Source organism: Heterodontus francisci, chromosome 4, assembly GCF_036365525.1.
Source record: "Heterodontus francisci isolate sHetFra1 chromosome 4, sHetFra1.hap1, whole genome shotgun sequence".
Taxonomy (NCBI): domain Eukaryota; kingdom Metazoa; phylum Chordata; class Chondrichthyes; order Heterodontiformes; family Heterodontidae; genus Heterodontus; species Heterodontus francisci.
Genome location: NC_090374.1, coordinates 53,151,530 through 53,178,555, shown reverse-complemented (window position 1 = coordinate 53,178,555; position 27,026 = coordinate 53,151,530). Strand labels below are relative to the sequence as shown.

Genomic DNA, 27,026 nt, shown 5'->3' with positions numbered 1-27,026 from the left:
GCTGACAAGGAAACGTTTGTAGAAATCTAGCTGTGAGATGATCAAGGGAACAGATCAGATGTAGACAAGGGAGTTGGGATCAGGCAAGGATTCATAATTGTGGGTTTAGCCTCAGGTGACAGCCAAAGAGGTTGATGGAGTTGAGGTGGGAGGTGTGTAGCTGTTTGCAGGAAGTGAAAAAGATGCCAACATTTAGCTGGAGGAAGTCTCAGTTCAACCAGGTCCCAATATCAGATATGCAGTTGGAGAGAGTGGCAACAACCACTTGAAGGAAGGGATGAAGCTGAACTGAGTATTATCAGCATTTATACGAAAGCTAAGAATATGCTTCCGTATGATATCTCTAAAGAGCAGTATGTAAATGATGGAGAGGAGTGACAAAATGTTGCCCTTCAGTTTATGAACCTTTCATCAGATTGATTACCTTACAAATCAGAATTCTACTGCACAGTGATCACAGACCTAGTCAGAGAACTCAAAAAATAAATGGTCAGATTCTTAAATGAACCAATTGGAGAGATATGAAAATAGTCGAAGCTCTACACATACAGGAATAATGGATGAGTTAGACGAGCTGAATGACCTTTTCCCGTTCATACTATGATATACTGAGGTGCCTGAAGGTCTTTATGAAAAGCTCAATCAAACAATTCAAATTCACAACAAAGGGCCGAAGGAAGAATAGTAAATTTATTCCACTTCTGAGAAATTGTTCAAGAACCTACAGTTGTTTTGTCCAGGTTTGGTCACCATGGAATAAATTCTTAATGTTAAAATGCTCTACTGATCCTCTGTATCTATGAATGTTAAAAGCGGCAGCTCACCTACAGCCTCCAAATGATGAATGACCAGCATCTTTCCCAAAAGATTAATACTTTCTATAGTATAGCATATGAATTAAGAATTCTTCCTACATTTTAAAAACTTGTTTGACGGAAGCACAATGACAGAACATTATTTTCAGGGAATTTTATTCTAGGGAGGGCAAATATAGTCCTTACTGTGTTAATGTGATTTGCCAGCTATAAGAAGTGGACAGTAAATCTCAAGGGTTGCGTGTTGTTGTTATAATGCTTTGAGCTAATCAATTCAGATTCTGCTCCACTCAGCAATGCAGTAATTACTGAAATTTTAATGATTGAAAATGCCATTTGATTAAAAATTAAAACACTAGCTACACTTCTCAAGTACTTTGTTGGCTGTAAAGCACTTTCGGATGTCCTGAGGTCATGAAGGCACTATATAATTGCAAGCTGTTCCTTTTCTTTATTCTCTGCATTAACCAGATCATGGCAATCTATCTGCATCTTACTGATATGTTTTTCCTTCCACCCAAAGGCTTAATGGGTTTATACAGAATTGGCAAATAAAGATTCATTTATATTGTACTTACAAATTGTAAGTACAATCACATGTTGAACTGCAATTGGAAATTTATATCAGGCCAATATAAACAGCCAGTTGCAAATCTCTAGTTGCATTTAGTTTCGGAATACCATCACTGCATTGGGCAGGTAATATAATAGCAAGCTTCTGGCACATTAACTGACTTAGGAGTAGCTCCCAGTGTGAAATCTTCTGGGTTCACATTCAAATCAAATCATCCTAAACTGCAGTGAATGCAATCATGCAGGGCTGTGTATAAAAGAGTAGACACTATTAAAACAAATATGCATACAAAATCAGACTGCATTCCATACATGCTTTAATTTATTAACAATCTATCTGTTCAGGATACACCAATGATAAATTGTTCCTTGTTCAATTGCATAGGTGGGAGAAAATGTCTTTTTACAGCAATAACATGGTAGCGACAATTTAGTGATGAAAATAACATTTGGTAACTGTACCTCTTTTGGAAACGGGAATGAGAAAAAGTTTCCTGTGAAAAGATCACTGATGGATAACAATGCTAGAAAATATCAAATGATGTTTCATAATGTGGAAAAGAAAAGTGAGCCTGTGTTCAACAAAGTTACAGCAACAGCAGTTTAGCAAATTGTACCCAACTATACTTTGTGTTTACTGGGGGGCGTCCCCTCCCTGCCTGGGTGCAGCCACAGCTGGCCCTGTGGAGGGGTTTCCACCCCATCATTCGTGGTCCGATTGCAAAGGCCGATTTTTATTTTAGGTTTAGAAAGGTTAGAGAGAGTGCGCCTCCATTTTGAAGCACCCTCTCCCTTACTTACCTGCCACGGCATCCTGCTGCTGCTTTCAAGTTGTACGACCTCTGACTGGCCCTCCAGCTTTGAGAACCTGCCCACCATCCTTAATTGGATGGCTAGCCCACCCTCTGGCCATAAATTGACACCTCTGGGGAAAATCATGTTGAGTAACTGTTTCCCATACAGTGTGGGCTTCTGACCCCATTTGAGCCTAACGGCGGAGTTCAGAAGCCCACAGAGAAAATCCTGTCCTTTGACTCTATGTGTTGACCGCTTCATAACCCCTGTCTACCTTTTGTTACTTCTGCTCAGTGGCCATTCACCAGCAGCTTATAAACCACCTTGTGATTTTTTTTGTCTGAGGAACATCATTGAAATGTAAATTATTGGTCTTTATTTGTGTATAAAACAGTCCCCTTGGTTGACCATTATTTAGAGACATAAATTTCCATTCTTACACAGAAGTATATTTAAGCGATGCATGCTGCAGAGAGTATGCAGCCATTGTGACCTCTACTCAGGTTATTTTAGAAGAATTTTGTACAGTTGTCTATTTGTTACCACTTGATGGCTCGAGCAGACTGTATCTATAGCCTGCAATATTATATTTGCAGTGTAGGTATCAAATTTTGACAAAAAATTGTTATTGCAGTCTACAATACAAAACCAGTCCAGAAATGAGCAGTAATTACATTTGAATTGATCTTGATGGTATTGTAGGGTCTAAGACCAGGTTGAACTGCAGTTTTAAGACTCATGATAGTATGATGCATAATTATACACAACAATAATATGATTGTTATGCTGATGTTATCAAGCAGCACTTAAGCTGCAGAATATCATTTGTACAATTAAATTAGGTTTGTTATTAAAAATTCTAAACACTTCATTGCAATACATATAATGCGCAGTTACAATGTGCAGGTTTGTAATTTGCAATGAATGGCTCCATTGAGCATGTTAAGTTAGACTCTCAAAAGTTATTTGCCCAAAGCTTTAGCCACGGTATGATGTCTATAAGCTATTTTAAGACTGGGAAACTAGTTAGTAAGAATTATGAGGGATATATGTGTATATTTATCAGTGCTAATTTCACAGATTGCTGTGGTGTTTTGGTTCTTTAACCAACTGTGCACTGAAAGCCATTTAAATTTTCAGCATATACGCAATAACAATTTATCATTGCGAAACAAATGATAAAAACTTATGTTATTAAAATATAGAAAATAAAGATCGAGCCATTGATCCTTAATTTATGCAATTCTTGGAATAAAGTAAAAGAAATTAATCTTTATTTTTAGGGCAGAAATGCTGATCAAGTCTTTCATTCAAGTTTGCTTGTATTCTTTAAAACTAAATAAAACAGGTTCGTATATAAAAAGAAAGAGTTGCATTTATATAGCGCCTTTCATGACATCAGGATGTCCCACAGCGCTTTGCAGGCAATGAAGTACTTTTGAAGTGTATTTACTGTTGTAGGAAATGTGGCAGCCAATTTGTGCAGAAATCTACAAGCAGCAGTTTCTGATGTTGATTGAGGAATAAATATTGGCCCGGACACCAGGGATAGCTCCCCTGCTCTTCTTTGAAATATTGCCATGAGATCTGAGAGGGCAGATTGGGCCTCGGTTTAACATGCCATAGAATCATGGAAAGCTTAAGGCACAGAAAGAGGCCATTTGGCCCATCGTGTCTGTGCCGGCTGAAAAACGATCCACCTATTCTAATCCCACCTTCCAGCATTTGGTCCGTAGCCCTGCAGCTTACAGCACTTGTGTCATCCGAAAGAATATTTGTTCAGAGTTTAATTCTTGGACCTCAGCTAATCTGTTGATATCAAATGGATATTCTCACATGATAGCTGAGATTCTGAGACTGAATGATAAGATTTTGTTATGATAGTGATTGACTTTTGTTTGACTGAATGGGTCAGTAACTGTATTTTTTGTTTATCAATATGTTGCTTTGTGTAGTCTTTAAAGGACTGATCCAGGCTGATGTTTAAGACACGTATATGTAGGATTGATTCAACTCTGTTCAGTTCCTAATTTTGCCCTTCTAGAAGGAACTTCCCCAATTTTTGTAGAGGCAAGTGGGAGGGCAGTAAAAAAAATGGAAAACTTGATGGAAATTAATTTCCTGGCTATTTTCATGCCTCCTAATAGCTGGCCAAAGAGCAGCATTAGTGGATGCATTGCAACAAGATGTCCAATTGCCCTTTCTGCCGCCAGATGTGAGTAGATAGAAAAAGCAAAAAATACTTGACATCTTGATTAAAAAAAAAAGTGAAGTTTCAGCGACTATTAATTTGAATCTACCAAGTTCCCTAGATGTTTGACTGCATTTTTGCTTTTTTTTAAAGATTGGTTTTGGTCCAACAGCCTGGATGGACCGACCAGTACTTACAGCTGGTAAGGTACACCTTGCCCAATTGATTTGCTTGACATACCAATACCTTGCATTGATTCGTCCCCTTCCCACTCACATATGGCAACAGAGATTTCTCTAATGTAAACTAGTTTATAAACATTCCTGCCTCACCTCCTAGTCTTCTTTTAAACTTCTTTGTAGCATACATAATTAGATGAACTAAGCAAACAGGTGGGTGATTACTAGGCCCAGTGCCTTGTTGTTTATAGTCCCTTTGAGATTTTTGACAACTGCATGGGTTGAACTTGCTCTCTGACATTCCCTTTATGCTTCTGGGACTCAGCTGGCTTCCATTTAATGCTCAATCTAAATAACAATAAAATTAGTAATTCTGTATGTGGGAGATTATTTCAATTTAATGTAAAAGAATTACAAAATGTTTTGTGTGAGGAAGATGTGCAAGATCTGCCTAATGTCTTCTATGAAATCCTCCCTCCCAATATGATTGGGCAATCTCCAAGTTGTCCCATAAATGGAAACTAATAGAGAAACCTGTAGGAACATGGGAATGTTGGCAGATTTTTGGCCAATTCTACATAATTGGCAAATTATAGGGTAAAGTGTAGCAGAGGAGAGAACTATGAATCCCTTTAAAAGAGAGTATTGGAACTGCGTGCCTCTTCAGCCTATTGTAGAAACGGGTAACTCCAACAAGGAAAGACAATTTTCTCAAATGAGAGAAAATAAAAAAAGGGGAGGGCTACCAAGCACCACCCTTAATCTCTAATTAGAGGGTAAAAACAAAGCCAGTAAAATAAACAGTGTTACAACTCAAAGGTTGTTCTTTAGTTACAAGCAGGAAAAAGATAGTAACACAATGCTAAAATATACTCAATTCTTCCCATTGAGTTGCTGGATTTTACACTCCTCTCTTGTGTGAGTCAAAAATATGAATCCCACTGCAGTCCTTTTCAGTTTTCTCAGCATCAGAGTCCAGATTAATATTGAAAAGAAAAATCCCACATTTCGTGCAGCCTCTCCCCTTTAAGAGGTGCAGGCTACCTTTAAGTAGCACCAACCACTCACAATATCAAGACTCTACCCGACCATGCTGACGCATACTGCCAACGGACAGCACAGGGAGCACTGCTGCACACTGCAATCATTTAAAAAAGCAGACATAAGATACCAGTAATGCAATGAAATGGCACAAGTTAATCGCGATTCCCATGCCTGTTTTTGTGGGTTAGCCAATTTTTGCCCCATTAGCAAGTGCAAACAAAAGCCTGTTCAAAGAGATGGGGTTTAAGGAACATGGGGAGATGGGAACACCAGCCTGTTCCGCCACCATTCAATGGGATCATGACTGATCTGTGACCTAACTCCGTATATCTGCCTTTCCCATATCCTTTAGTGCCTTTGGATAACAAAAAAACTATCAATCTTAGATCTAAAATTAACAACTGATCGAGCATCAATTGGGGTTTGTGGAAGAGAGTTCCAAACTGCTACCACCTTTTGTGTGTAGAAATGTTTCCTAATTTCACTCCTAAAAGGTCTGGCTCTAATATTTAGCCTATGGCCGGGATTTTATGCTGGCGACGGGGATCTTGATGTGTGAAAAAAGCGACACTGAGAGCCCTGTGCCACCTTTTCTCCGGAGGCCCCACTGAATCTAGTGCCGATCAACCACCTAAGTGGACAGCGGCAGGCCTTCCACGGAATTGAGGATTCTGGCACTGGAAGTCCTTCCATCAAAGAGCTGCTGGCCAATCAGAGGCTGGCAGCTTTACCATTGAGCACTGCCATCGCGGAGACAGTGGCTGCTGCCGGTGGAGCAACTATACGAGGCCCAGGAGAGGTGCGGGACCCAGGCAACAGGTAGATTAGGGTGTGCGGGCTCTTGTGGGGTGGGTGTCACTGGGAAGGGGGCTGTAGGGAAGGTTGCGAGCAAGGGCAGGGGGCTGGCTCTCAGCTGGCCTCCACCCCACTCCCTCACCCCTACTTCCCAATGCTGGGTCCGTTGTTCAGGCACTGTGCCTTTTAACAAGGGACCCCGCCCCACAGCCAGGAAACAGCCAACATAGTTTTCAGTGTTCCGAAGAAGGGTCACTGACCCGAAACGTTAACTCTGCTTCTCTTTTCACAGATGCTGCCAGACCTACTGAGTGGTTCCAGCATTTCTTGTTTTTATTATAGTTTTCAGTGCCGTGTGGTGACAGGACTGCCCGACGCATGGCTAATTGCGGTGACGGAGGAATGAGGCCCTTAATTGGGGATTAATTGCCCTTTTAAGGGTCTCAATTGACAGAGGGGTGGGAAGGCTGTTCAAAGGTTTTCCCACCCCACATTAAACGTTGGCAGATGCAGGAAGGTGGCGGGAACCCCCCCTCCCCGCCGCCACCATCCCACCTAATTTTATTCTCTCCAAACCTGTCGCAGGGGAGAGGATAAAATTCCCCGTGTCCTCTAGTCCTGGACTCCCCAACTAGTGGAAATAGTTTCTTTCTATCTACCCTATCTGTTCCCCTTAATATGTTGAAGACTTTGATCAGATCCTTTAACCTTCTAAATTCCAGGGAATGCTACCTTAGTTTCTGTAATTTCTCTTTGTAATTTAACCCTTGAAGTCCAGGTGTCATTCTGGTAAACCCACACTGCACTCCCTCCAGGAGGAGGGTCTTAAAAGAGGAAAGGCAAGGATATGAAGATGGTGGCTTCTGTCTTCTCAGTGTTTGACTGGAAATAATTGCATCAATGACATGTTTAATGGAAATGGGTAGAATTTTACATGGAAAGAGGATTTGTTGTTGGGTTTTGAAGCAGATGTTGATCACGGTGGGTTTGCGTGAGTGGGACAATGCCTGGAGAGACTGAACCATTCATAGATATCAGCTAGGAGAGACCAGGAAAGGAAGTTGGGTTAAATCACCTAAACCATAATTACAAATTAAAATACTATTTATGGTTCTGTTTTGCAATTTGGAGAAAGACACAAGGAGGTACTTCCTGAGCTACCCTTTTTCCCCAAACCACAGTTTATTCTGTCAATTCTGAGCTTCACAGAACTATCAGAAACCTACTGTTTCTGAAGTGCAAGCAGAAAATGTAATTTTGCACTCATGTAGTCTGTTTAAAAACTAAGCCTATGATGTTCAAGGAAACTTTGTATTATTTCTAACAGTACATTTCGGCTCTCTGTTTACTCTCTTCAGCAATGACTAATCATTACGCTTTGAAAGTTTAATCTTATCAATTGTGATCTCATTGGGACACTCCTGAAACAAACCCAGAAGTAGAGTTATTACAGTATTGTTTGATTAACAGCATGGAATGATTATTTTTCAGCAACACAAGATGATGAATTATAGCTTTGAATTATACATATTGTGACATAATTGTTTTATCAAACACACAAGTTTCATTGTAACCAGTTACCAATGTGGGAGGGCTGCAGCAAGAAAATCAAATATTCTGCGACAGCAATTTTTGAGGAAGACTGTACTTTACCTTTATAACCTGGCCTGTCTGACTAATCTAATTGAATTTTTTGAGAAGGTCGCTGGCATGATGGGTAAGTGAGCACCTACGAATGCTATCTATATGGATTTTCAGAAGGCATTTCTTATTGTCCTTTGCAAAATTGCAAGTTGACAATTCTAAAAAAAATAGAGAACTGAGTTGATTGTGGAGCAGTACAACTCACTTTAAAATATGCAAGTACATTATTGTCATTCACCTGATAACAGCATGGAGGTACACCAATTCTGATCAAACTGAGGTCAAGGGGACTGTTAGGCTTTTTAAACTCTTTATTCAAAGTGACAAGTGACGTCACTGTGGAATAGTTGTGTCACTATATGCAGCCTCTACAAACTGCAACAAACAGAACTCATACATGACCGAAACTGCAACAACTGCTCCTGAAAGCAGAGTGATTACTCCAGCAAAATGCCATGAATGGTGGATAGTTACATAATAAAAATTATTCTTCCAGCAAAATACAGTAGGTGGAGGATAGTTGCATTCAAATTATGTGCATAATCTTAATCCCAGTCACTTGCACTCGTTTGTGATTGATGGGGAAATTACCCAATCATCTCTGTTCAGGCTGGAAATAATGGTGTCACTATATGCAACCCTGTTTATCTTGTTTTGGTTGTCAGAGTACAAACATTCTTCACAAGAATCCTTCAAAAGGTCAAAATGACTTCAGTAGTTGATGTATCATTATCTTAGTGATGTACTGTTTAAATGTGGTTGAATCTATATATTTTGAACCCAATTTCTGGGTCTTCGATCGTGAGTCTTTGCCAGGTTAGACCTGACTTATTCTTTTAAGGTCCTCAAACCTCACATCAGGAGATTGTTTTATGACCTGACAGTTTCAAGTAACTTCTTTTCCAGACACTAACGCTTTTTAAATTTTCTTTTGGTTGTCAGAGTGCAAACATTCATCGCAAGAATTCTTCAAGAAGTCAAGACCAGGTCCATCCACCTTTCTGACTGCTGCAGGAATTTCTTCCATGTTGAATGGCAGAGAAGAAATATATGCCAACTGCATGGTTGTAGATCAGGTAAAATCTGCCAAAATGCTTTGGCGGAAGCTGAAGTTATTGCCGAATAATTTAAATAAACTAAATGGCCATGCTGGTTTATGCTGCACCTTAACATCATTGACACACATTTATTTATTCTGATGAAAGGTCACAGACATGAAATGTTAACTCTGCTTCTCTCTCCATATATGCTGCCGGCCCTGCTGAGTATTTCCAGCATTTTGTTTTTATTTCAGATTTCCAGCATCTGTAGTATTTTGCTTTTATTTATCATTTAAAGTGGTGAAGTAATTATAAAATAGCTCCCTGATAAGTTAAACATCTTGTTCTGCAGTTGCAGTTCTGACTGTCATTGATGCGGAATAAAGTTAAGTGAAAGAACATCATCAATGGACCTGTGGTGGCAAAGTGGTAAAATCTGAGTTTGTGTCTGGAATTCCCAGCTCAGCAAGTTCTTAATGTTGCAGGAGATTAAGAGAGTACAGAAGTGCGAAAGACTGCAGCCTATCTGGCCAGTTCCAAAAACTCATGGCCTGTAGTCACTCATCGCCTCAAATATCTATCCAATACCTGGGTCCCTAGCTGCAGCCTCGTAACATTTGTCGATGTACATGCCCTCTGGCTAGGATGTCAGTTTGACTGTTGGTTGGACCGGAGTCTGTCGCACATTATTTAAATGAGTCCCGGTCATTAAGATCGACAGCACCTGCACTTCTCTGGCTTTTCCATATTTTCCCCATCTAACCCTCTCTGCTTCCCAGTAAATATTGGGGTCCATGTGTCTGTCAGTGCTATTCTGTATAATCTGTTGTACAAAATGACTTTTTGTTGCTGAATAAAATTTAATGCAGCAATATTGCCCTCATAGGCTTTCACTTTGGTAAACTTGGATTGTGCTTGAAACAGGCTGGGTATTATCCATAGAGGATAGAAAAATGTGGAAATTACCTTGGGATATACGAACATACATACAAACAAACAAATTAGGAACAGGAGTAGGCCACTCGGCCCTTTGAGCCTGCTCTGTCATTCAATAAGTTCATGGCTGAACTGATTACTCCACATTTCCATCTACCCCCTTGCTATTCAAGAATCTATCTACCTCTGCCTTAAAAATATTCAAAGACTCTGCTTCCACCACCATTTGTTACTTGTATCTTCAGTAGTGAAGACCGATGCAAAATATCTGTTCAATTCATCTGTCATCTCCTTATTATCCATTATTAATTCCCCAGACTCACTTTCTATAGGACCAATGCTCACTTTGTTAACTTTAAAAAAAAAATATCTATAGCAACTGTTACTATCTGTCTTTATATTACTAACTAGCTTTCTATTGTACTCTAATTTTACCTTCCTTATCAATCTTTTAGTCATTCTTTGTTGTTTTTATATTCTGTCCAATCTTCTTACCCGCCTCCCATCTTTGCACAATTCTAGACTTTTTCTTTAAGTTTGATACTATCTTTAACTGTTATAGTTAACCATGGATGGCGGGCCCCAACCTTGGAATTTTTCTTTCTCGTTGAAATGTATCTATTCTGTGTATTCTGAAATATCCCCTTAAATGTCTGCTACTGCATCTCTGTTGACCTATCCCTTAACCTAATTTACCAGTTCACTTTAGCTAGCTCTGCTCTCATGCCCTCATAATTGCCCTTATTTAAGTTTAAAATATTAGTCTTGGACCCACTCTTCTCTCGCTCAAATTGAATGTAAAATTCAATCATATTATGATCACTGCTACCTAGGGTGCCTTAACTATGAGGTCATTAACTAATACTATCTCGTTGCACAATACCAGGTCTAGTATAGCCTGCTCTCTGGTTGGCTCCTGAACATATTGCTCTAAGAAATTATCCCAAAAACATTCTATCTCCTCCTCATCTAGGCTACCTCTGCCCATCTGATTTTTCCAGTCTATATGTTGGTTAAAATCCCCCATAATTATCGCTGTACCTTTCTGCAAGCTGCCATTATTTCTTCCTTTATACCCCGTCCTACAGTGTGGTTAATGTTAGGTAGCCTGTACACCACTCGCACAAGTGGCTTCTTGCCTTTATGATTTCTCATCTCTACCCAAACTGCTTCTACACCCTGGTCTTCTGAACTTGGGTCATCCCTCTCTATTGCGCTAATACCATCATTAATTAACAGAGCTATCCCTCCACCTTTTCCTAGTTTCTTGTCCTACCCTTCAATATTCAGGTCCAAATCTATGCCGCCCTGCAGCCATGTCTCTGTAATAGCTATCAGATCGTACTTATTTATTTCTATTTGTGCTCTTAGTTCATCTGTTTTGTTTCGAATGCTACGTGCCTTCAGATACAGAGCCTTTAGTTTTCTCCTTTTATTATTTTTGTAACCTCTAGCCTTATCTGTTGATTAACTCTTAGAATTGTACGCTCTGTCCCTTCCTGTCACAGTCTGTTTATCATTTCCCATATGAATACCTTTCTCTCTTGTCTTGTCTCTACTTCTTGATTTACCATATCTTCCCAAATTTGATCCCTTGCCCCCACTATTCAGTTTAAAACCCTCTCTACTTCCCTAGTTATGCAGCTCGCTAGAACACCGGCCCCAGCATGGTTCAGGTGTAGACTGTCCCAACGGTACAGCCACCACTTTCCCCAGTACTGGTGCCAGTGCCCCATAAACCGGAACCCACTTCTACCACACCAGTCTTTGAGCCACACATTAATTTCTCTAATCTTATTTGCCCTATGACAATTTGCACGTGGCTCAGGTTCTCATCCAGAGATTATTCCCTTTGAGGTTCTGCTTCTTAATTTGGCACCTAGTTCCTCATACTGACTATGCAGAACCTCTTTCCTTGTCCTGCCTATGTCATTGGTACCTACATAACCATGATGATTGGATTCACCCCCTCCCACTGTAAGTTCCTCTCCAGCCCTAAGCAGATGTCCCGAACCTGGCACCGGGCAGGCAACACAGCCTGCACTGGACTCTCGCTCTTTGCTGCAGAGAACAGTGTCAAACTCCTAACTTTACTGTCCCCTACTACCACTACATTCCTTTTTCTCCCTCCATTGAATGGCTTCCTGTACCATGATGTCATGGTCAGGTTGCTCATCCACACTGCAGCCCCCACTCTTATCCAAACTAGCTGAAAGAACCTCAGACCTGTTGGACAATCGCAAAGGCTGAGGCTCCTGCACTCCTGCCCTCTGGGTCACCTTACCTGCCTCAGCTGCAGCCACACTCTCCTGTCCCTGACCACTGACCAAATCAGAAGACCCTATCCTAAGGGGTGTGACCGCCTCCTGGTACAAAATGTCCAGTTAACTTTCCCCCTCCCTGATGTGTCGCAGTGTCTGCAGCTCGGACTCCAGTTCAATGACTCTGAGCCGAAGCTGTTCGAGCCGCAAGCACTTACTGCAGACGTGTTTGCCCTGGATCAAACTGGCATCCAGGAGTGCTCTCATGCTGCAGCCGTCCTGCCATCCTTAATGTGTTTAATTAACTACTTAATTATTTTATGCAATTATTTATTTTATTTTCGTTTTTTTATATAATTTATTAAGCTTACCACTAGTTCCTTTACTATTTTAAATGTTAGGATTAGAATGGACCATAATCACTCAGCAGATACTCACTGAACAGGTAGCTTCTTCCCAAACCAATCACGTACCTGCTTGCCTGTGATGTGAGGACAGAGAAGTAGGAGTGGATTTTATTACTTTTGAATCATAAGGAACACTGGAACACTTGACATTTTAAGGATTTTTTTAAATGCTGAGGTTTATGTGGCTGTGTGCTGCCTTGTACTTCACTTTGTGATTTGTACTTTTTCTGATGATGGTCATGGCAGGTGCATTACCTCAGACTGAAGAACATACTGGTGGTATTAATTCTGCAATGTTTTCCTGCTGATAGGAATATGGAGGGACAGATATGACGGAGTATTTGAGCTATGGCAAGATGCATCAGTAGCATGCAGTGAACAGTAAAAACAATTTTTCTGTAATGTACAAATCATTTAAAATTATAACGAGTTTTAATGTGATCGATAAGGAGAGAATATTTCTTTTGTTTCGGAAGTTAGTAAAGAAAGGTCATCAACTTAAAACTGTCACTGAAAGTGAGGAATAATTTCTTTAGCCAGAAAGTTATTGAAGCATGAATGGTTTTACCACAGGGAGCAGTTGAGGCAGAGACCATTGCGTCTACGAAGAAGAAACCAGATAAATGTTTGAAGCTATGAAGAGGCAATTAGGCAGTGGGATTAGTTGTAGATTGCTTTAGCAAAGGGCAGGCACAGTCACAGTGGGCTGAAGGAACACCTTCTGTGCTGTGAACCTCTGGTTCTGTAGTTAATAGAATTACTTCTTACACAATGTCTGTGTGATGGTACTTGTGGTGGCCGACTGTAGAATGTAAGACTTTCCAAATTGTGAAAGTTTCTTGTGGCTTCCTCTCTGAACCATTTGGTGTTCAAGACTGTTGCAATAGGGCACTATGAAAAACAGAGGGTGCCCATAGGATAATTATATAAATTTAAAACAGAATACACTTAGCAACTACAGTATTGTGTTATGTTACACTGCATTGCATCTTGAGTCCTTCTATTTATTGCAATTAATGTGCTCTTCTCCTTGACTTCCTTAGGTTGATGAGGGTGGTATAAACTATAATATTAACAATGTTACCACTGGAAGTACCAGTACTGATAACACACTGTGTGGAAAATCATCTGAGGACCAACTTTGCCAGGCTTATAAGGAATCCAATACATCTGCATCATTAAAGGATAACATATGTAGGAAACATACGAGTGAATATCCTGAGGAACAAATAGATACCACAATTCATAAGGAAGATCAGGATAATTTTGCAGAACAAGTTTCTGATTTATCTTCGCCTGATAGTATTTTATGCCAATCATTATTACTATCTCAGCACCATGGTTGTGTCAAAGCAGAGAGTCCTTCCACAAGCATCAACAGTAAGCAAAGGTATGTTATTTTACTTTTTGTGATACATTAGGATTTCAAATAGATTATCATCAACCTTTTCTAAAGTTTGATTGATCCGATTAAATTTGAGAAATGCAGAAAATTGTTAGTGGAATGGTTTTAGATTTTGTTGCTATTCAAGTACTTTGCCACAATTGTATGTCATAGAAAAGATGGTAGTAAGAGGAAGTGGTTAAAAAGAGCAATTCTTATAGTGGTGTTTGTGTAAGGCAGTAATTTAAAAATTGTTTACCAACTTTGTGTAACTTCTGGATGTTTACTTAATGCCAGTCACTTCTATTTATCATTCTCTATGGTTATCTCCCTGCCTGTATTATTTTTCTAAATATAGCTTTAAATAAAAATATCAACAGTCATAAAGAATTTTTTAAGTTTAATGTCGTATGGAGGTCCTTGTGGGCTTCTCTGCTCCCACTTGATATCAGCACATAGTTCTGAATCACACCTCAGCCATTAAGTAGGAGGTAGGAGAGGGAGAGAGGGACTGAAGTAAAACAGTAAGGATGTTTAAACAGACAATAAGATAATAAGACTGTGTACTTGATCAAGGAGAACAAAGTAACAGGCAGAAACAATTTGTATGTTGAAGTTGAACTATTACAAAGAATAAGGCAGACTGTACCTAATCAAGAGGGAATTTTAATCACCAATGAATTTCCTTTGGGAAACAGTTAAAGTTAGTTTCTCACCCACCCATGGCATGACAATTTAAGTCACTGTCCTCATTAACATGCTGTTGGTCCACTTTCCACGTTGAACAATAGGAATTAGGCCAGAAATGGTTGCTAGGCCCCAGAAATTCAGGTGGCTCTTGCACTAGTAAGTGTGGGAAAGGAGGTTCCGGAGGTGGGGGGGAGGTTTTGCAGTCGGGAAGGTGGGGAGTGCGAAGAGAGCCCAGAGCAGTAGAGGCCTAGTTCTTCCTTGTAGGACCTGGAAGAGCACTCCTGCTTCTCCTAGCCCCATAAAGGAAGATAAAAATTTTACTTGGAGATTCTATTCCCTGATGCTCTAAGACTAACCTGGCAGAGAAGCAGCAGTAGCTCCTGCGCTCGGACCAAAATTAAAATCACAGTTTCTGCTGGTTCGACAGGGTTAAAATTTCCCCCACCTACCACTTCTGATTTGTTTAAGCTCTATGCAATAATTTAACTATACTAAAACTAGACAAAACACTGGCAGTGAGAAGACCTGTCACTTAATATCAGAGCCATCTTGGAGCATAGGAGCACCAGAGAGCTGTAAATAAGATAGTGAATTGTTCCTCTGATAGCTTAGCTGGTTATTACAAAGAGTTGCTGGGCCATAGAGACAAGGAAGTTCCCAGGTTCAATCTTTTGGCTTTTGGTAACATGTCTAATAAAGGTGTTAACACCTCTCTCATGTCTCTTGTCCACTCTAGCCCTAAACCCTTGCATTTTTACAGTTTCTGCCCTATCTCCACTACCCTCTCTCAGCTCGTATTATTTATGAGACCTTCTGTGCTAACGTTGGCCCCTTTTTCTTCCTGATCTACCTGCTTCCCCTAGGCGATATGATTTGCGGGCACTGTGCCAACTTTCAAATGTAGGCTGATATCAATTGATTCATGCATGATGTTGTCATCCAAAACTCTCCTGTCCAAATCCTAAGCCACACCAAGTTCTGTTCACTCATCACTTCTGTTCTTGTTGACTTACGTTGCCTGCTAGTTCCCCAGCACTTCCAATTTAATTTCACATCCTTGTGTTTAATGTGGCGCAGTGGTTAGGGTGGCACAGTGGCGTAGTGGTTAGCACCGCAGCCTCACAGCTCCAGCGACCCGGGTTCAATTCTGGGTACTGCCTATGTGGAGTTTGCAAGTTCTCCCTGTGTCTGCGTGGGTTTCCTCCGGGTGCTCCGGTTTCCTCCCACAGCCAAAAGACTTGCAGGTTGATAGGTGAATTGGCCATTATAAATTGCCATTAGTGTAGGTAGTAGGGGAATATAGGGACAGGTGAGGATGTGGTAGGAATATGGGATTAGTGTAGGATTAGTATAAATGGGTGGTTAATGGTCGGCACAGACTCGGTGGGCCGAAGGGCCTGTTTCAGTGCTGTATATCTAAATCGAAAATCTTAATCTCTCGGCGGGCGGAGTTCCAGACCGGTAAGTATAAAAAACTTACCTCGGGGATTCTCGGAGCAGACTCGGAGGGCGGAGTTCCTGAGCGGTAAGTTACCTTGGGTGGGGAAAAAAAACTGAAAAAGTGACGTCACAAGAAAGCTGTGACCTGGCAGAGAATCTGTACCGAATTTGAAAATAAAACTGATAAAAATTGATTAAAACACTAATTAACTAATTAATAAGTAGAATAACTAAACCAGAGGGAGGAGATTACTGTATTTAGTTAGCATTTAATATTTAAAATAGAAATCTAGCACCAGGGACCATATAGTTAAGTGTATCATAATTTAGTAAGGATTTAATAAGTATTTATTTTATATTAATTAACTAATTAGTGCTAGAAATGACAGTTAGAGGGGTGAAGTGCTTCACCTGTGAGATGTGGGAAGTCCGTGACGCTTCCAGCTTTCCAGACGACTTCTTTTGGGCCTCCTTATCTCGAGAGACAATGGATACGCGCCTGGAGGTGGTCAGTGGTTTGTGAAGCAGCGCCTGGAGTGGCTATAAAGGCCAATTCTGGAGTGACAGGCTCTTCCACAGGTGCTGCAGAGAAATTTGTTTGTTGGGGCTGTTGCACAGTTGGCTCTCCCCTTGCGCCTCTGTCTTTTTTCCTGCCAACTACTAAGTCTCTTCGACTCGCCACAATTTAGCCCTGTCTTTATGGCTGCCCGCCAGCTCTGGCGAATGCTGGCAACTGACTCCCACGACTTGTGATCAATGTCACACGATTTCATGTCGCGTTTGCAGACGTCTTTATAACGGAGACATGGACGGCCGGTGGGTCTGATACCAGTGGCGAGCTCGCTGTACAATGTGTCTTTGGGGATCCTGCCATCTTCCATGCGGCTCACATGGCCAAGCCATCTCAAGCGCCGCTGACTCAGTAGTGTGTATAAGCTGGGGATGTTGGCCGCTTCAAGGACTTCTGGGTTGGAGATATAGTCCTGCCACCTGATGCCAAGTATTCTCCGAAGGCAGCGAAGATGGAATGAATTGAGACGTCGCTCTTGGCTGGCATACGTTGTCCAGGCCTCGCTGCCGTAGAGCAAGGTACTGAGGACACAGGCCTGATACACTCGGACTTTTGTGTTCCGTGTCAGTGCGCCATTTTCCCACACTCTCTTGGCCAGTCTGAACATAGCAGTGGAAGCCTTACCCATGCGCTTGTTGATTTCTGCATCTAGAGACAGGTTACTGGTGATAGTTGAGCCTAGGTAGGTGAACTCTTGAACCACTTCCAGAGCGTGGTCGCCAATATTGATGGATGGAGCATTTCTGACATCCTGCCCCATGATGTTCGTTTTCTTGAGGCTGATGGTTAGGCCAAATTCATTGCAGGCAGACGCAAACCTGTCGATGAGACTCTGCAGGCATTCTTCAGTGTGAGATGTTAAAGCAGCATCGTCAGCAAAGAGGAGTTCTCTGATGAGGACTTTCCGTACTTTGGACTTCGCTCTTAGACGGGCAAGGTTGAACAACCTGCCCCCTGATCTTGTGTGGAGGAAAATTCCTTCTTCAGAGGATTTGAACGCATGTGAAAGCAGCAGGGAGAAGAAAATCCCAAAAAGTGTGGGTGCGAGAACACAGCCCTGTTTCACACCACTCAGGATAGGAAAGGGCTCTGATGAGGAGCCACCATGTTGAATTGTGCCTTTCATATTGTCATGGAATGAGGTGATGATACTTAGTAGCTTTGGTGGACATCCGATCTTTTCTAGTAGTCTGAAGAGACCACGTCTGCTGACGAGGTCAAAGGCTTTGGTGAGATCAATGAAAGCAATGTAGAGGGGCATCTGTTGTTCACGGCATTTCTCCTGTATCTGACGAAGGGAGAACAGCATGTCAATAGTCGATCTCTCTGCACGAAAGCCACACTGTGCCTCAGGGTAGACGCGCTCGGCCAGCTTCTGGAGCCTGTTCAGAGCGACTCGAGCAAAGACTTTCCCCACTATGCTGAGCAGGGAGATTCCACGGTAGTTGTTGCAGTCACCGCGGTCACCTTTGTTTTTATAGAGGGTGATGATGTTGGCATCGCGCATGTCCTGGGGTACTGCTCCCTCGTCCCAGCACAGGCATAGCAGTTCATGTAGTGCTGAGAGTATAGCAGGCTTGGCACTCTTGATTATTTCAGGGGTAATGCTGTCCTTCCCAGGGGCTTTTCCGCTGGCTAGGGAATCAATGGCATCACTGAGTTCCGATTTGGTTGGCTGTATGTCCAGCTCATCCATGACTGGTAGAGGCTGGGCTGCATTGAGGGCAGTCTCAGTGACAGCATTCTCCCTGGAGTACAGTTCTAGGTAGTGCTCAACCCAGCGGTCCATCTGTTTGCGTTGGTCAGTGATTATGTCCCCCGATTTAGATTTGAGGGGGGTGATCTTCTTGATGGTTGGCCCAAGAGCTCTCTTCATGCCATCATACATTCCTCTGATGTTTCCGGTGTCTGAGGCCAGCTGAATATGACTGCATAGGTGTTGCCAGTAGTCGTTTGCGCAACGCCTAGCTGTTCTTTGTGCAGTACTTCTGGCTGCTTTAAGTGCTGCGGATGTTAAATCGCTGGGGGCTTTCTTGTAGTTCAAAAGTGCAATGCGCTTAGCGGCTATGACAGGTTCCAGCTCTTCATTATGAGATTGAAACCAGTCTGCATTTCTCTTCGCACTTTTGCCGTAGGTGGTCAAAGCTGACTCATAGATGGCGTCTCTGATGTGGGCCCACTAGGTCTCAGCATCCCCTGTGGGAGTGTTTTGAAGGGCTGTTACAAGTGAATTTAGAAATTTTTGTAACAGCTGTGGGTGAGAAATTCTGCTCGTGTTGATGCGCGGGTGGCCCTTCTGCTTGGAATGATGCAACTTCTTTGGTCTGAGTCTAACCTTGCTGCACACCAGGGAGTGGTCGGTGTCGCAGTCCGCACTGTGGAAGCTGCGTGTGATTTGAACACTGTTTAAGGCGGCTCGCCTTGTGACAATGAGGTCTAGCTGGTGCCAACGACGTGATCTTGGGTGCCTCCATGAAACCTGGTGACAGGGTTTAGTGTGAAAGAACGAGTTGGTGATGCAGAGGTTATGATAGGTACACAACTCAAGCAGTCTCTGCCCGTTCTCATTCATCCTTCCAACGCCATAGCGCCCAAGGCAGGAGGGCCATGAGTCATGGTCGGCCCCAACCCTGGCATTAAAGTCCCCCAGCAGGAATAGGTGTTCGGTGTTGGGGATGCTGCTAATGATGTTATGGAGTTGTTCATAGAACTGGTCTTTAGCTTCAGGTGCGGAACAGAGTGTTGGAGCATAGATGCTGAGTAGGTGTACTGGACCAGAGGTGGTGAGCAGTCGGATGGACAGTATGCGTTCCGAGCCATTTGAGGGAGGCTCTATCATGCTGAGCAAGGAGTTTCTGATGGCGAAGCCCACTCCATGCTGTCTTGGTTCTTCAGGATCCCTGCCCTGCCAGAAGAAGGTGTAGTCTTGCTCTGCTAGAGAGCCACTCGCGGGGAGGCGAGTCTCCTGAAGTGCTGCAATGTCCACATTGAGTCTACTGAGCTCGTTGTTAATGATGGCGGTCTTCCGAGAATCGTTGATTTGTGTAAGGTCTTCCGACAGGCCAGGACACATAGTTCTGACGTTCCAGCTTGCAAAGCGAAGGGCTGGTACCTTCTTTCCTTTTTTCATGTTGTTTGGTGCGGTGTATCAGTCCACCTTTCGGGCAATGACCCTGAGCTCCAAGCACCCATTGAAGCAGGCAGACTGTGGCGGGACAGAACCTTATCTACATCTGCAGGAAGTGTACCCAGTTGCAGCTCCTCACAGACCGCATGGATCGGTTGGAGCGGCAACTGGATGCACTTAGGAGCATGCAGGTGGCAGAAAGTGTCATAGACAGGAGTTTTAGAGATGTGGTTGCACCCAAGGTGCAGGCAGATAGATGGGTGACCGCTAGAAGGGGCAGGCAGTCAGTGCAGGAATCCCCTGTGGCTGTCCCCCTCTCTAACAAGTATACCGTTTTGGATAATGTTGGGGGGGATGGCCTATCAGGGGAAAACAACAGCAGCAGCCAGCGCAGTGGCACCACGGCTGGCACTGTTGTTCAGCAGGGAGGGACAAAGCGCAGAAGAGCAATAGTTATAGGGGACTCTATAGTCAGGGGCACAGATAGGCGCTTCTGTGGACGTGAAAGAGACTCCAGGATGGTATGTTGCCTCCCTGGTGCCAGGGTCAAGGATGTCTCTGAACGGACAGGGGGCATTCTGAAGGGGGAGGGTGAACAGCCAGAGGTTGTGGTACACATCGGTACCAATGACATAGGCAGGAAGAGTGATGAGGTCCTGCAGGGGGAGTTTAGGGAGTTAGGTAGTAAGTTTAAAAAAAACAGGACCTCTAGGGTTGTAATCTCGGGATTACTCCCTGTGCCACGTGCCAGTGAGGCTAGAAATAGGAAGATAGTGCAGCTAAACGCGTGGCTGAGCAGCTGGTGTAGAAGGGAGGGTTTCAGATATCTGGACCATTGGGCTCTCGTCAGGGACAGATGGGACCTGTACAAGAAGGACGGGTTGCATCTAAACTGGAGGGGCACTAATATCCTGGCTGCAAGGTTTGCTAGCGTCACTCGGGAGGGTTTAAACTAGTGTGGCGGGGGGGTGGGAACCAGAGCAGTAGGACAGCTAGTGAAGTAAATGAGGAGGACACAGTAAATAAGGCCAGTAGGACTAAGAGGAAGAGCAGGCAGGGAGATGTTGCTGAGCACAGCAGTTCTGGTGGTCTGAAGTGCATTTGTTTCAATGCGAGAAGTATAACAGGTAAGGCAGATGAACTTAGAGCTTGGATTAGTACTTGGAAATATGATGTTGTTGCTATTACAGAGACTTGGTTGAAGGAAGGGCAGATTTGGCAGCTAAATGTTCCAGGCTTTAGAAGCTTCAGGCGGGAGAGAGGGGGATGTAAAAGGGGTGGGGGAGTTGCATTACTAGTTAAGGAGAATATCACAGCTGTACTGTGGGAGGATACCTCAGAGGGGTCATGCAGCGAGGCAATATGGGTGGAGCTCAGGAATAGGAAGGGTGCAGTCACGATGTTGGGGGTTTACTACAGGCCTCCCAACAGCCAGCGGGAGGCAGAGGAGCAGATATGGAGAAAGATTTTGGAAAGATGTAAAGGTAACAGGGTTGTGGTGGTGGGTGATTTTAACTTCCCCTATATTGACTGGGACTCACTTAGTGCTAGGGGCTTGGATGGGGTAGAATTTGTGAGGAGCATCCAGGAGGGCTTCTTGAAACAGTATGTAGATAGTCCAACTCTGGATGGGGCTGTACTGGACCTGGTATTGGGGAATGAGCCCAGCCAGGTGGTCGAAGTTTCAGTGGGGGAGCATTGACCATAATTCCATAAGTTTTAAGGTACTTGTGGATAAGGATAGGAATAGTCCTCGGGTGAAGGTGCTAAATTGGGGGAAGGCTAATTATAACAATATTAGGCAGGAACTGAAGAATTTAGATTGGGGGCGGCTGTTTGAGGGTAAATCAACATCTGACATGTGGGAGTCTTTCAAACGTCAGCTGATTAGAATCCGGGACCAGCATGTTCCTGCGAGGAAGAAAGACAAGTTTGGCAAGTTTCGGGAAGCTTGGATAACACGGGATATTGTGAGCCTAGTCAAAAAGAAAAAGGAAGCATTTGTAAGGGCTGGAAGGCTAGGAACAGATGAAGCACTTGAGGAATATAAAGACAGTAGGAAGGACCTTAAGCAAGGAGTTAGGAGGGCTAAAAGGGGTCATGAAAAGTCATTGGCAAACAGGATTAAGGAAAATCCCAAGGCTTTTTATACACATATAAAGAGTAAGAGGGTAACCAGGGAAAGGGCTGGCCCACTCAAGGACAGAGATGGGAATCTATGTGTGGAGCCAGAGGAAATGGGCGAGGTGCTAAATGAGTACTTTGCATCAGTATTCACCAAAGAGAAGGACTTGGTGGATGATGAGCCTGGGGAAGGGAGTGTCGATAGTTTCAGTCATCTCAGTATCAAAAAGGAGGAGGTGTTGGGTGTCTTGCAAAGCATTAAGGTAGATAAGTCCCCAGGACCTGATGGGATCTACCCTAGAATACTGAGGGAGGCAAGGGAGGAAATTGCTGGGGCCTTGACAGAAATCTTTGCATCCTCATTGGCGACAGGTGAGGTCACAGAGGACTGGAGAACAGCCAAAGTTGTGCCTTTGTTTACGAAGGGTGGCAAGGATAATCCAGGAAATTATAGGCCGGTGAGCCTTACGTCAGTGGTAGGGAAACTATTAGAGAGAATTATTCGGAACAGGATTTACTCCCATTTGGAAACAAACAAACTTATTAGCGAGAGACAGCATGGTTTTGTGAAGGGGACGTCGTGTCTTACTAATTTGATTGAGTTTTTTGAGGAAGTGACGAAGATGATTGATGAAGGAAGGGCAGTGGATGTTATCTATATGGACTTTAGTAAAGCCTTTGACAAGGTCCCGCATGGCAGACTGGTGCAAAAGGTGAAGTCACACGGGATCAGAGGTGAGCTGGCAAGATGGATACAGAACTGGCTCGGTCGCAGAAGGCAGAGGGTATCAGTGGATGGGTGTTTTTCTGAATGGAGGGATGTGACTAGTGGTGTTCCGCAGGGATCAGTGCTGGGACCTTTGCTGTTTGTAGTATATGTAAATGATTTGGAGGAAAATGTAGCTGGTCTGATTAGTAAGTTTGCGGACGACACAAAGGTTGGTGGAGTTGCGGATAATGATGAGGATTGTCAGGGGATACAGCAGAATATAGATCGGTCGGAGACTTGGGTGGAGAAATGGCAGATGGAGTTTAATCCGGACAAATGTGAGGTAATGCATTTTGGAAGGTCTAATGCAGGTGGGAAGTCTACAGTAAATGGCAGAACCCTTAGGAGTATTGACAGGCAGAGAGATCTGGGCGTACAGGTTCACAGGTCACTGAATTTGGCAGCACAGGTGGATAAGGTAGTCAAGAAGGCATACGGCATGCTTTCCTTCATCGGTCGGGGCATAGAGTATAAAAATTGGCAAATCATGTTGCAGCTGTACAGAACCTTAGTTAGGCCACACTTAGAATATTGCGTGCAATTCTGGTCGCCACACTACCAGAAGGACATGGAGGCTTTGGAGAGGGTACAGAGGAGGTTTACCAGGATGTTGCCTGGTCTGGAGGGCATTAGCTATGAGGAGAGGTTGGAAAAACTCGGATTGTTTTCACTGGAACGATGGAGGTGGAGGGGCGACATGATAGAGGTTTACAAAGTTATGAGTGGCATGGACAGAGTGGATAGTCAGAAGCTTTTTCCCAGGGTGGAAGAGTCAGTTACTAGGGGACATAGGTTTAAGGTGCGAGGGGCAAAGTTTAGAGGGGATGTGCGAGGCAAGATTTTTACACAGAGGGTGGTGAGTGCCTGGAACTTGCTGCCAGCGGAGGTGGTGGAAGCAGATACGATAGCGACGTTTAAGAGACATCTTGACAAATATATGAATAGGAAGGGAATAGAGGGATATGGGCCCCGGAAGTGCAGAAGGTGTTAGTTTAGGCAGGCATCAAGATCGGCGCAGGCTTGGAGGGCCGAATGGCCTGTTCCTGTGCTGTACTGTTCTTTGTTCTTCATGGCCAAGCCCATCCCTATCTTTGTAACCTCCTTCAGCCCGACAACCTCACCCACAGAGCTCCATTCACCCCACCATTTACTGTTGTGCCTTTAGCTGTCGTGGTCCCACACTCTGGAATTCCCTCCCTAAATCCCTCTGTCTTTCCAGTTCACTCTCCCCCTTTAAGCACCTCCTTAAAATCAACTTCCATCACCACTCCTGGGGGGAAATTTTATGCCCTCTCCCATGGCAGGTTTGAAGGCGGGGAGAGCATAAAACCGGAGTGGGATGGTGGTGGGGGTCGTTCCCACCACCATCCCGTTTCCGCCAAAATTTAGTCCCCCGCCACAAATAGAGGCCCTTAACTGGGCAATTAACCCCGAGTTAAGGATCACTTCCTGCCGCAGCTGCAAATAGCCGTGTGGCAGGCAGCCCTGTCACTGCACAGGAAGCATGGCATGACAAACCGTGTGGGCTGCCTCCCAACTCTGCGGTTGCGGGGGATGGGCATAGTCCCTCATTCAAAGACACAGTGCCTGAACGAGGGACCTGGCATTGGGAAGGGAGACCCGCTGTGGGCCCCCTGCCCTTGCTGCTGGATTTCCCCCACCCCACAAGACCCCTCCCGCCCTGATCTACCTGAGGCCTGGATCCAGTGGCACTCCTCGGCTTCTGGTAGTCACCTCCAGGAGCAGGTGGCGCTGCAGCTGCCGGCTTCTGATTGGCTGGCAGCGCTCCAAGGGCGGACCTCCGGCGCTGGGGTCCTAGATCCTGTGGAAGGCCCACCGCTGTCCAGTGGCGCTAATCTTGGCGGGCCTTCCAGAAAAGAGGCGACGCGGGCATCTCGGCATCGGTTTCTCCAGACATCGAGACCCCTGTGCCAGGATAAAATTCCCCCCAAATGTTTCCTCCTTGTGTTGGTGTCAATTTATGGCTCAGTATGCATTGTAAAGAAACTTGGAACACTTTCCTACTTTAAATGTACTGAGTGAATAGGTTACCATAGATGGAATGTCAAAAGCTAATGCACTGGATATTCTTGATAGCTTCGTGTTATATTGTGTAGAAGACGTGAGGTTGGTACCGACAACTGAGGGATGAACATCTTAACTGGCTAGGCTACCTTTTGAACAGCCAATTCATTAAATAGAGGCTCTCTAGGTTAATGTACACATGTGCCATAATCTCCAGTAACAGATACTACCTGTGTAATTGTACCTCTTGAATAGGATCAATTTCTGCTGATTTCACCTGGGTTCCCCTTACTCTGCGCACAATTGGTGACACCAATCCCATTCTGAACCTGCACCTGTCTATGAGGTATGAATGAAGTCCGGAGCAAAATGTCCAGTTCCCCCTCCCTGATGTTTCAGAGTGTTTCCAACTCGCACTCCAGCTCAATGACTCTGAGCCAGAGAGACATGAGACAGAAACATCTACTACAGATGTGTTTGCTCAGGACAGTCTCACTGTCCACAAACTCCCTCATACTGCAGTCCAAAAACAAAACTTGCTCTGCCATATCTCAGTCTAGATTATTTATATTTACTTTTTAGTTTGTTATTTTTCTACACACTAACTTGCATTACACACTAAAACATTGGACAAAAATTTAAATTCCTGTATTCATTAGGCTACTATCTAAACTTAACTGAAATAAACTTAAAATTTGTCACTGATCTGATCTAGAAAAGAAAGCACTCACCAGCAACCCACCAATCAGCTCCTTCCTTTGTGCTATCATCCCTTTAGGTGGTTTTACCCCTCTTCCACAATATCGTGCTCCCTTATCACTGGGCTCTCCAAATCTTGAATTAGATGATCAGCTGCTAAAACTACTAAACATACAAGTATAGTTCATATAGGTTTATCGATATTTAACTTATCTACTTGCATTAAACCCCTTGGGTCCTGCTGTTCCTCCCTCTGTGTTGATTTAGATATGGGGCTGGATTTTCAGAGCCTGCCGCCGATCTCGGCCACGAGCTCAAAAAATTGCACGCCCAAGAACCGCCGCGATCTCAGGCACAGCAGCTCATTTAATTAGCCAGGGCAGCCGCCCCCCTCAAATCTTGTGGAGTGGGTGGCTGTCTGTCCCCGGCAATGCGTCAGCTGCCTGTGTGCGGGTGCCCTTTTTAAAGGGCAGCCAGTCCTGCCGATCACTTTGAATTTTTAAAGATACACCCCTCCAAAAGTTATTAAATAAATTTCTAACACCCTTTTCACCCCCCAATAACAATTACATTAATTATTTGCTCTTGCTGCCCCAAATTCAAATCTGACCTTCCTCCACCCAGACTGCAAAAAGTTTCGAATTCACCCTTTCCCACCATCCCCAATGCCCATGACGTTTATTTGACCCCATTCCCGCCCTTCCCCCCCCCCACCCCCCCGCCACAATGAAAATCTTAACTCCTCCCCCTCCCCAGCAGTGTCATGCCAGCTTTCCCTGGACGGGGAATTGAAGGTGCTGAACTGCCATCGCACCAAGATCGTGGCGGGCCCGGAAGATGAAAGGTAAGTTTATTTAAATTTATGCATGTCATTAATTTAAATATTGAAATCCAGATCCCGTTGCCTAACGGCGGGGGTGCCGCCACCGGGCTGGGCTCTCCCAGCACCGGCCTCCGTGGCAGACCACTGCCGGCCCCATCTTTCTGCTCCCCGCTGCCACGGAGCCCAATGTTGTGCTTGTTAAAATCCCGCCCCAGATGCGCTTTTTGAATTTTGCACAGCCTCTATTTTGGTGTCTGCCACTACTGCCTGGTTCCCATGCTGCTTTCAAATGCTCCCCACTCCCATTGTACTTTGCTGCACTGTCCTGAAGTTGGCCACCATTTCTACACTGGAAAGGATGGGTTCCAAACACTGCGCAAAGCCCTGTGCCAAGTTGAAGCCAGGCTCCTCCATGCTCCTTAACATTGACAAGGGGCTTTATGGCAGACCTGCCAATACATAAGGTATCTTGGTGTGCATACCAGTGTTCTCCTGCACGCTGACTCATCAAAGTCCTCATCTGAGACCTATGCAGCAGAACTGAACTGCCCTTTGATGACAAGTTATCCTTTCCCCTTGGCCTGGCTTTGCCCCAGTCATACCTGGTGACTCACCACGTGCTGATTTCGACTCTATACTACCCTGTAAGATACACACTGCAGTATCTGAGCCGGTGGCTCCAAGTGTCGGATCA

The 27,026-nt window shown here is 44.0% G+C and overlaps 1 protein-coding gene across 4 annotated transcripts in view; it reads left to right on the top strand.

The window, feature by feature from the left end:
* The window catches only part of arhgef28a (Rho guanine nucleotide exchange factor (GEF) 28a), a 564,358-nt gene that overhangs the window by 304,975 nt on the left and 232,357 nt on the right, over positions 1-27,026 (top strand). For all 4 annotated transcript variants that reach the window (XM_068029539.1, XM_068029540.1, XM_068029543.1 and 1 more), the window contains 2 exons: positions 8,979-9,112; positions 13,724-14,070. In XM_068029539.1, the coding sequence (XP_067885640.1) occupies positions 8,979-9,112; positions 13,724-14,070 (481 nt within the window). The remainder of the gene's footprint in view (positions 1-8,978; positions 9,113-13,723; positions 14,071-27,026) is intronic.